The sequence below is a fragment of the Lampris incognitus genome, chromosome 7 (assembly GCF_029633865.1).
Source record: "Lampris incognitus isolate fLamInc1 chromosome 7, fLamInc1.hap2, whole genome shotgun sequence".
Lineage (NCBI taxonomy): Eukaryota > Metazoa > Chordata > Actinopteri > Lampriformes > Lampridae > Lampris > Lampris incognitus.
Window position 1 is genome coordinate 41,835,815 of NC_079217.1, and position 10,796 is coordinate 41,846,610.

Genomic DNA, 10,796 nt, shown 5'->3' on the forward strand with positions numbered 1-10,796 from the left:
TGGCGCAGACATGGTGTAGAGTGGAGCAAGAGATGCCAGGAGCATTGTGATCGTTTTTGTGTGTGAGCAAAATGTAAATGGTCTTGGATGTAGTGCTACGGTGCTGATGAGTTGCTACTTTTCAAATGAGTTAATGACCGTCAAACAGATGAAGCAAGCAATCAATACAATGCCAGTCTGTATGCAGGCCCATGAAGACAGTGCGAGTTAGGAAGATAGTAACTATAAAGCAGCTCAGAGGGGTGGGGTGGGGGTGGGGGGGTCCATTCAGCCAAGGAGTTTGGGATTTGCTACATATATTCTACTAACTTGGCACAAATTGGAAACTATAACATCCCAATTCAACTTACGGTCACCACTCATAGTAAACCTATTTAATGTAGGACAAATTGCATAACAAACTCGTTCAAAACCGTAATGCACTCTCTTAGAAATATACAAACGCATAGAGACATTAATATATCACTGTATTTCCACAGACTTAAAAAAAAGCAAAACAGCGCGAGTGTTTGGAACCATATTCGATCCCTAAATATTATAAACAATGCGTTGATGCATCTTGATTTAAAAAATAAAATTATATATATATATATATATATATATATATATATAGTCTGCTCATACTTGTTTCAAAGCAACAAAAAAAAGAAAAGTTGAGCTCAGTGACCAGTGAGGCTGAGCGTTATTCTGTCGCCCTCCTGTGGACTAAATGCGCACTGCCACTGCTAGGGAAGGAGAATTTAATGCGCAGCTCTCTGCCACCCCACGTCTCGATTCGTCCCACTCACGTTATTTGTCGCTTCCTTAGACAATACATTGATTAAAGTATTCACCTGGGCAATTTTAGATGGCTACATCCTCCCCTCAAATCGCACCTCCTCGTCTGATCTCCCTTTGCAAACCCGCAGCTTTCGCTTTTAACGTTGTAGGCCTGCTTTCTGTATCCTGTGCCAAGACTGAAAAACAGACGGATATCTCAGGGCCTTTCCTACACAGCAACAAGTATCTCCCAGCACGTAAAAGGGCCGCTTGCTAACGGTTAAACCACAAAGTACCACTCACCGCAACAAGACACAGCCCCTCCCCTTCCGGTGCACCAGCATAGCGGTCGTGTCTGCGCCGTTCCACACACTGGTTCCGTGGCAGCCGTTTCGTTTGATTGAAGAAGTAGGTTTTTATTAAGAAGGCTATACCAGACGCATAATCACTATACATTGATTTAACATTACCTTTACAATTAAATTCTTCACTGAAATTACAGAATAAATATATGCACATTTTTTTCTTCAAATCTTTGTGAGAGAGAAAACATTAAAAGTGCCTCCTACAAAGCCGTTAGTGGGTGACGATGGGAATCCAGAAGCAATTGGGGGGCGAGGGCGATGGGGGTGTGTGTGTAGGGGGGAGGGGAGGCGGGGTCTTAACAAAGTGCATGGGATTTCCAGAAAACCTCTAGCGTCATCTTATGATATTCACAAATGTCTTACCATCCGTGCGTCGGCGCATCCTTGTACGAGGAGCACCCTGATATAGACAGTAGTCCCCGTTAATAGTAGTAATCATATTAATAAGATACAAAAATTAAATAGAACACTTGAACTGTAAATGCGTTGCAGTTTCTCTAGTCATAACGTGAAGTGGATAGTTCTGAGCAAATCCCCTCCACCCCGCCCCCGCCCCCACCCCGCTCCTGCACCGGAGCGAGTATACATGCAGCAAACTGCAATTTAATTCCTCCTCCTCCTCCTCCTCCTCCTCCTCCTCTCTTTCTCTCTTTCCACTCGTTTCCAGCAAACTGTATGTGCACGGCTTCTGGGTGTTTTGTACATCCTGGTTAGAGATAAAAAAAAACAAAAAAACAAAAAACGAAAAACAAAAACAAACAGGAAAACGAGCCCGCATTGGAGAGACGTCCAGCTCCCGTGCGTCTTGCGGCTCCGTCCCACCATCGGAGCGCGCATGAAAGAAAGGAGGGGGGTGGGGGGGCGGCTCGTTGCAATTACAGAATGCGTTTTAGGATGATTGTTTTTGTCTTTGTTTTTGTTGTTTGTTTTTCTTTTCTTCCCCCATGGGCCCCTCTTTTCCTTCTCCTGCTCTCTCATGGACACATAAACATATATTCTTAAGTATAAAAATAACATGTTGACATTGCTGGCTACTCTGAAAAAAGGCACTTCATTGAAATATCTGAGAATGGCCTCTCCTCCAAAGCAATTTTTGGGGGAAACGTTTTTGTAAATTGTAATATAATATTTCTTTCTTTTTTTTCTTTTTTTCTTTTTTTTTTAATCATGCTGCTTTTTCGAGTTTTTTGTTTCTCATATGGTTTGGTTCTTGTGACTTCTGTTTTCTGAGTTTGGTAAAAAGGTGAGTGTGTGGTTGTTTTGTGTGTTATTCTCTGTGAGATAAAGATGTTAAAATCTATATGATTTTTCCAGGACTTCGAGGTAATCCGGCTTGGTTTGGAGTTTGGCCCTTAACTCGAGGTAATCACTCTGGGACGGGTCAGTGTAACAGCCTTTCCCTGCTGTGAAAAGCAGCGTCTCCTTCAGCCGCGCATCCTGCTGCAGGTCTGGGTATTGCATGCCCGGCGGATGTGCGTGCGCCACGTGCATGTCCTTTAGTTTTGGCACGGTCCCATATAGACAGTCTACGAAGCCCACGGTGGGTGTGGGCCTCTGGCTGTCAATTACCGTGGGGCAGAGCCCCCCGTTCTCGTGAAATCCCGCGAGATCAGCCGTGGTGTGGTTGACCGTGACAATGGTGTTGAGTTGGGAGTTGGACACCGCCAGGGTCCACTCCCTTTCTTTCTCTAACAGGGTTCTGTAGCTGCTGCTGTTGCCGCTGCAATTGTCCTTCTTCTCTGAAAACTGCCCCCCCTCGTCCTCTGTTATCTCCCCCTCTCTGGGCTTATAGATGGGGTTGTTGCACATCTGCGTTACGGGGTGAGGGATGTAATCGTACACGTGACCATGGGCATGCGTGTGACTGGGATGAGTGTGTGTGTGCACACTGGGCGCTGGTTTCTCCGGTGTGCCACTGTTACCAGCACTGCTCTGCCTCGGTGGGTCCTCAAATATCCGGCACTGCATCTGGAGGCCCGTCAGATCCACCTCGGAGCGCTTCCGGAAGGGCAGCTTCTTCCTCCGCCGCAGAACGAAGGCGAAGAGCCCCGCTGCCACGAACACAGCAGAGATGAAGAGAATGAGGAGGCTAAGGATGAGGACAGAGAGAGGCACAGGCCCCCTCCCTCCAGCCTCCCTCAAGTCGGAGTTGCTTCCCGTCGTGACGTCTTCGCCATCAGGCAGGGCCGGGGAGGGGCCCGAGGATATCTTGAGTTCAGGGCAAATGACCTCGACTTCCAACGAGCGCAGGTCCTTCCCGAAAGCAAAGTCAGGCGTCTTGCAGATGACGTCGCCGACCACAATGACGGATGAGAGCTTCTCCAGCCACTGCTTCAGGGGGATGATGTCACAGGAGCAATCCCAGGGGTTTTGATGGAGGTCTATCTGGACAATCGAGTCCAAGTGCTCCAAAACGCCACGGACGGGCAAAGAAAGGAAGTAGTTGTTGCGAAGGTTGAGGCGAGCCAGGTTGGTGCCGGCAAATGCATCAGCGGGGAGGGAGCGCAGGAGGTTGTCATTGAGGAAAACCAGTTGGAGGCTTGGCATGAGGGAGAAGGAGGCGGGCTGTATCTCACGTATGACATTATACTCAAAGTAAAGGTAACTCAACATCTGAAGCCCCCGGAACATGCCGGGGGTGAGCCTCTCGATGTCGTTCCCGTTCAGGTATAAGCTTTTCAAGTTGGGCAAATTGATAAAGGCGCCCTCTTGAACATAGGAAATCCGATTATTTCCCAAGTGGAGTAAATCCAAACTTGAAAAGTTCCAGAAATCGGAACGGTAGATTTTCTGTATCAGGTTCCCGCTGAGATACAGTTTCTTGGCATTGAGCGGCCGCGGCAGGAGCTCGGAGATGTTGTGAAAGCCCTTCTCTTTACAGTTGACTGTCAGCCCTAGGTCATTAATGTGAAGGTTGCAGAGACATCCGGCAGGGCAAATGATCGGGATGGGAGGCCTGGTCTGGTAGCCCGCTATGGGAGGCTGGTTGATGCCGGGGTAGATGCTACGAGGTGTCGGGGTATTCTTTGTGGGCCGCGGCCGCTTGGTGGGCTTGACGTGCCTCTCCTTGTACTCCACAGACGAGGCTGTGTTGTGGAAGGAGGAGAGCATGGAGGAAGGCTTGGTGGGCCACGTGTTTTCGTTATTGAATGGGACTCGGGGTATTCCCAGCTTGGCTTCAATTTCCGCATCGGAGAGCAGAGGACAGAGTTCACTGCGCTTGATTTCCCGCAAGTCTTTCCCGTGGAAGTGGAAGGGGTACTCGCAAGTGATCTCGCCCACTAATGCCGTGTAAGGGATCCTCTCGAGCCACGTTTTGAGCTGAACGATCTCACACGCGCAGTTCCACGGGTTCTCCTCCAGCTGGATCTCCATCAAGCTCCGCCCAACATACTCCAACGTACCTTTGTATGGCAACGCCTTGAGCCGGTTTCCTCTCAAGTCCAGATGTGTGAGTGACACAGACCTGAACAGGTAGCTGGGGAGCACGGGGATCAGATTGTCATTCAGTATAAGCACTCTCAACTTGTGAAGGTGCCTGAACGCACCGCTCTCTATCCTTTTAATAACATTGTAGTCCGCTTGGAGATACTCCAAGTTCTCCAACCCCAGAAAAGTGTCATTCCGGAAAACCTCCAGTTTGTTCTCATGTAAGAACAGACGTTTGAGGATCCCCAGCCCATTGAATGCTCCAGCATGGATATCTTGCAAGGCATTATTACCCAGGTTAATGGATATGGCATTATTAAGATGGAGGAAGCTGTTAAAGTAAAGCTTCCGCATAGAGTTCCTCTGTAGGTTGAGCTTGAATGGTCGGCTCCATATCTGGGAGATCTGGCTGACATTTGTAAATCCTTTGCTGTCGCAGTGGACGTGGAAGATGCCCTCCTTGACCTCGCAGTAGCAGGGCTCGAAGCAGGGCTCATCGATCTCCTCGGAGTCCTCTAGTAGTGGGATCGGGGTGGTCCATCCTAAGGCTATGGTGCTCAGCAAGGTAACCCACAGCATCCTCGCTGACACCCTGGGGATGAAGTCACAGCTCCAGGTAGAGATCCACTTCACAGCACTGCAACGGAGCAAAGATAAGGAGAGAAGGAAGGGAGAGGTAGCGGGATATGAAGAGTCAGAGAGGAAATAGGAGATAGAGAGAGCGAGAGAGAGAGAGAGGGAGAGAGGGAGAGAGGGAGAGGTGGGGGCGGAGATGGATTACAAAAACATTGGTGAACACAAACACATGCACACATAAACCACAGCAGAGAAAGAAGAGAGAGAAGAAAGTGGAGGGGGGATTAGTTTCTGTCTAAACATTTTTGAAATTAATAATAAAAACAACAGCAGAATGGCACAGGAGTCTTCCAAGAAGGCAATATTGCTGGGTATTTCATCCCAAATAGGCCTGGCGTGCTGGAGCGACGGAAATATGTCACTTCGTACCCTTAACGTCACCATAAAATCGGAATTGTCATTCGTTATATACTGCAGATACGCAAGTAAGGTCACAGTAAATCAAACCCAGATACGCTTATTGCTGTGGAGGAGAGGCAACAGCAGGTGGACAGGGTTAGCGCAGAGGAGATGCCGTCCCCGTCTACATTTATTACATAACATAGTGGCGACCCCCTTACGCTAAATCAGGGTCCAGGGAAAAAGAAACCGTCGGTTGAGCTGTCCGTGTTTTGAAGATGAATGACGGTGCGAAATCGGCAGATTAATCATGCACAAGCCCCACAGCAGCAGATGGACATTAACAGGGACAGAGGACGGAAAGAGAAGAGCTCTCACCGTGACGAGATGAGGACGAAGGAGCCCGTGATAAAGATGAGTGTGCATGTAGTGCATAACGTAAACATGCACACATGTTGACAATATATGATAAAGATGGGTGTGCATGTAGTGCATAATGCAGAGATGCATGCATACATTAGATTGTATCATAAAGACAAGTGTGCATGTAGTGCACTGGCTTAATATGGGATATGTGTGCACGTGGAGCCCGGGTGAGTTCCACATGCATGACATTATATTTTAGATCACACGTTTCACACAAAAAAACCCTTTCCCAATATTACTGATAAAGTGCCATTGTTTCCATCAATACTTGTAAAGGAAAAATAAATCAGCAATTTGTTAAAAGAAAGACACACTCTCGCGCGCACGAAAATGATAATGCTGTTTCCCCGGGCGTTCTCTGGGGAAACACGCCTGACATCCAAACGAGAGCGCTTATGGAACATTTGCCGATTATCAAAACCCGTGGCCAAAGAGCTGTCTCCCTCACAAGTCTCTCATAAAGAAAGAAAGAAAGGGGGAAGAGGTGATGGTGATGGGCGAAAAGTGGCGGACAGAGAGAAATAGGGACACTAAGAAGAGAGGGGAAGCGCCTCGGACGCACGATCAGCTTACAGAGCAGTCTGCTGGACAGTCAGCAGCTCGTTATGGGAAAGTGCGACGTGATAGAAGGCTGCGATTCCTAAAGTGGTAAAAAGTGGCCTAAACACACGCGCTCGCGCACGAGCACGCGCGCTAACATCGCCACCTACGCACACAGGAACGAGCGACGCACACAAATCGCGCCCTTTGTAAAACCTTCGCGCGCCCCTTTTCATGCGCGCACAAAAAAGCGAAAAATCACACGCGCACATGCACGTGTGGCACATTTAAAGCGCTGTCCGTCTTAACAGGGTGCTGACTTCCCAGAGGCAAAGCGCAGGGACCTGGTCTGGGGTCTCTGTCCACGGTGCTGAAAGGACACAACTCCCTCACGGCTCAGCCAAATGAGCTGCGTGCGAATCCCGGAAGAAACGCGTTAAAACGAACTAAAAAAGAAAAAGAAAAGGAGGGGGAAAAAAGAAAAAACACATCCTTCTTCATTGGAAAAATCTCTCGCTTATTTTCATTTCCACGCTCGATAATCCTCTCCTTTCCCGTCTCGCCTCCACGGCAGGAATTAAGAGCGTAGGCGGGATAGGAGCTGTGTATGGGAGAGACGGTCGCCGTGCTGAACCCCGGGCTGGGGTATTTTCAGGGTGGTTTACCTACTTAGTTTACCGGGATCCAACTTCACATGTCCTCCCGGTGCCTGGTGTGGTGTGCGAGGCTGGCAGTCCCGTTCACCGTCCTCTGTCAGGCTATGCGAGAGAGAGACGGGGCAAAGGCAGACTGTGTAAGGGAGGAATAAGAGAGAGCGAGAGATAGAGAGAGAGAGAGAGAGTGAGAGAGTGAGAGAGAGATAGAGAGAGAGAGAGAGAGAGAGAGAGAGAGAGAGAGAGAGAGAGAGAGAGAGAGAGAGAGAGAGAGAGAGAGAGAGAGAGACGCCAGAGATTCATCCTACTATGTCATTAAATTAACGTGTTAAAAGTAGGCTACATGACGAATAAGCTTGCTGAAATCGATGTCGGATGTTGTTCGGGTGTATTAACAGATATGAACTCACACACATTCAGTTTCGCAATGTTGCATAAAAAACAACAAACCGCTCTAGCGCTACACAAATTAAAAAGAAATGTCAAAAATAACCTCGCTGCCAAAACGGGGACGGAGCAAAGCGCTGGCTGAAATACATGCCAAGCATAATGCAGTTGCCTTTCGTCGTGACATTGGCAGGGAAGCGAGGAATGAGGAACAAATGGCTATTGATTAATCGACGAAGATTCCCGCTATCAGCTTTTCATGCTATAGGCTATCAAAAGCGCTTGTTGTTCTTTTCCCCAAGTCCGTGGCTATGCAGAGGCTATAAGCACATAAGCAATAAGCATAGACGTTGCCAAATGGCACACACATACACACACACACACGCACGCACGCACGCACGCACGCACGCACACACACACACACACACACACACTCGCACGCACACACACGCCAATATAACACTCACCTGAGTTCCGTACTGGAATTTGAAATCCTCGGGTATAAAAAACACCACTAGTTTGAAGCTAGTTGGAGCTCTCATTTGCTCTCTCTCTCTCTCTTTCCTCTCTCCCACTCTGCCTCTCTCTCTCTCTCTCTCTCTCTCTCTCTCTCTCTCTCTCTCTCTCTCTCTCTCTCTCTCTCTCTCTCTCTCTCTCTCTCTCTCTCTCTCTCTCTCTCTCTCTCTCTCTCTCTCTCTCTCTCTCTCTCTCTCCCTCTCTCTCTCTCTCTCACTCTTTCTCCTTCTCTCTCAGTAGCTGAGGCAAAAGAGGGGAGAGAGGAGAAATGAAGACGTGATAGGAATGCAATCTCCCCTTCTCTCCTTCTCCCTCTTCGACTCTCCCAACCCCTTTTTTTCCTCGGCAGTTTGCTTAAAATGCAAGTCCGTCGCTTTGGCCCGTCCGCTCCCCCCACCCTCCTCCTCCTCCTCCTTTCCTCCTCCTCCTCCTCCTCCTCCTCCTCCTCCTCCTCCTCCTCCTCCCGGGTGAAGACTCAACAGTGTGGCTGGGTGAGACAGACTGCGCCTCCCGGCTTCAGGACCACATCTCTGTCCGAAGCAGCAGCAGTGGGGATCTGGGCAACATAGCGACGGTCTGGACTCTTGCTTTCTTTCTTTCTTTGCGGTCCGTCTCTTCGTTATACGTCAGAAAGACGATGGAAGGGGCTATCAGGGAGAAGTGAGGAGGTGAATGCAGAGGAGATCTGGTGGTGTGAGGATGAGCGAGAGAGAGAGAGAGAGAGAGAGAGAGAGAGAGAGAGAGAGAGAGAGAGAGAGAGAGAGAGAGAGAGAGAGAGAGAGAGAGAGAGAGAAGGGGGGGAGGAAAGAGTGATGGAGAAGCTTGCGCTATAGTTCTGATTGCTGTCGAGAGGAAGAGAAGAAGAGGAGTGGAGGAGGAAGGGGGTTGAAGAGCGCTCCGGTTGTATCGTGGCGGCGTGAGCGCGCATCAGAGAGAGCGAGAGAGAGCGAGCGAGCGAGAGAGAGAGGGGGAGAGGGAGAGAGAGAGGGAGAGCGAAAAAGAGAGAGGGAGAGAGAGGTGGTGGCTGCTCCTCTCCGTCAGACGGCAGACCTGTGGATGGTAAAGCAGGAGGCACGCGCGCGACGCTGCACTTGGTCTCTCCCTCCCTCCCCCCCTTCCTTTATTGGTGAGATTTTTATCTCATAATAATATTGAATCCTTTTGCTTTTAGTAATTTGCCAGTGCCAGGAGAGGAAATGAGGAGTTGACACCAACCCCGCCCCCTGCCCTGCCGTCCTCGTCGCCAGGCTGTGTGAGGAGGGTGGCCGCTGACTCCGCAGCGCGCGGCGCGCCGGCGGAGGAGAGCTCCTCTCCGCGCCGCGTGCCTTCCCGCGCTTCGCCTGCAGCGGGCAACACGATGCCGCCAAGGCGCCACACAAACACCACAGATCAACACACGTTCTGGATTATCTTAACCAGCACATCCTCTTTTATGCTTTGAAGAATATGATCACACTGGAATTTACTCCAGTTATTCAACTGAAATAGAAAATAAGGCGGATTTGAACAGAAGGTACCGCCAAATAGAAAAATGTGTCAAAAAGAAGAAAAAAAAGAGTTCCCTCATTATTCAGATTTAAACATCCGCTGGTTACTCGCGACACTTAACGGTAGGAACGTTTCGTGCCGCCCGTTGTTAGTTAGTATTGCAACCACTTGCGTTCTTACAAGACACGCTGTAAATAAATGTTAAAAAAAGGCAACAGGATTTTTTAATGTCCTGTTGTCGGATCAGTAAACCATCTGGTTCGTGACTTAAACGGAAGTTACAGGCCATGTAGTGGATTGAAATAGGCTGAGTGGTCTCTGTGGACATTCTCCACATCTCTGCTGAACTGGCCTGAAAGGTTTGCCTTCAGGTCAGTGGACTACTGCTCATACCATCCATCCATCCATCCATCCATCCGTCAATCTATCTATCTATCTATCTATCTATCTATCTATCTATCTATCTATCTATCTATCTATCTATCTATCTATCTATCTATCTATCTATCTATCTATCTATCTATCTATCTATCTATCTATCTATCTATCTATCTATCTATCTATCTATCTATCTATCTATCTATCTATCTATCTATCTATCTATCTATCTATCTATCTATCTATCTATCTATCTATCTATCTATGTTATAAAATCTGATACAACCACAGGATGGTACTGTGCCCACATAGTGACAAAGGGTCCCAAATTGTGTGCCAGAATAACGGTTCACACACGATGGTATTGACATTAGTCATAAATCAGGGTCAGCAGTTGATTATATTTGGCGGTAAACTGCAAATGTCATTGACCAAACCCCATTTAGGAACTGCCAATGGAAATTGGCGTGCCTCTGTTTCGGTGCAACCGGTATTTTTGTCACTATATCTGTATCCACACACACACACACACACACACACACACACACACACACACACACACACACACACACACACACACACACACACACACACACACACACACACACACACAGAGTGAATTGGATGGGAGGTATTTGGGAGCAGCTGTCGTTTCTCTTTATGAAAAGCCATTATTCATTCCTCCAGTCAGTAAACCAGTGTTAGACACTGACATGCAGCCACTACTGAGCCCTCATTCAGTCTGGAGGAAAGGACTTTATACGCTGGAGCAGTGACAAATTTAGGACATCTGGGGATGGGAAAGTACACGAGGACCCCCCCCCCTTTTTTTGTCTTTATTAACCCCTGTGCTTTTGACCAAGGCTCATAACCTATCTAC

General features: G+C 48.4%; 1 protein-coding gene across 1 annotated transcript; it reads right to left on the minus strand.

Annotated features, from left to right (window-relative positions):
• Window positions 1-2,149: 2,149 nt before the first annotated feature.
• On the minus strand, window positions 2,150-5,132 carry slitrk3a (SLIT and NTRK-like family, member 3a). The gene has a single exon (XM_056283888.1). It carries the CDS (start codon window positions 5,130-5,132, stop codon window positions 2,415-2,417), a length of 2,718 nt encoding a protein of 905 aa, XP_056139863.1. The 3' UTR covers window positions 2,150-2,414.
• Window positions 5,133-10,796: the final 5,664 nt, after the last annotated feature.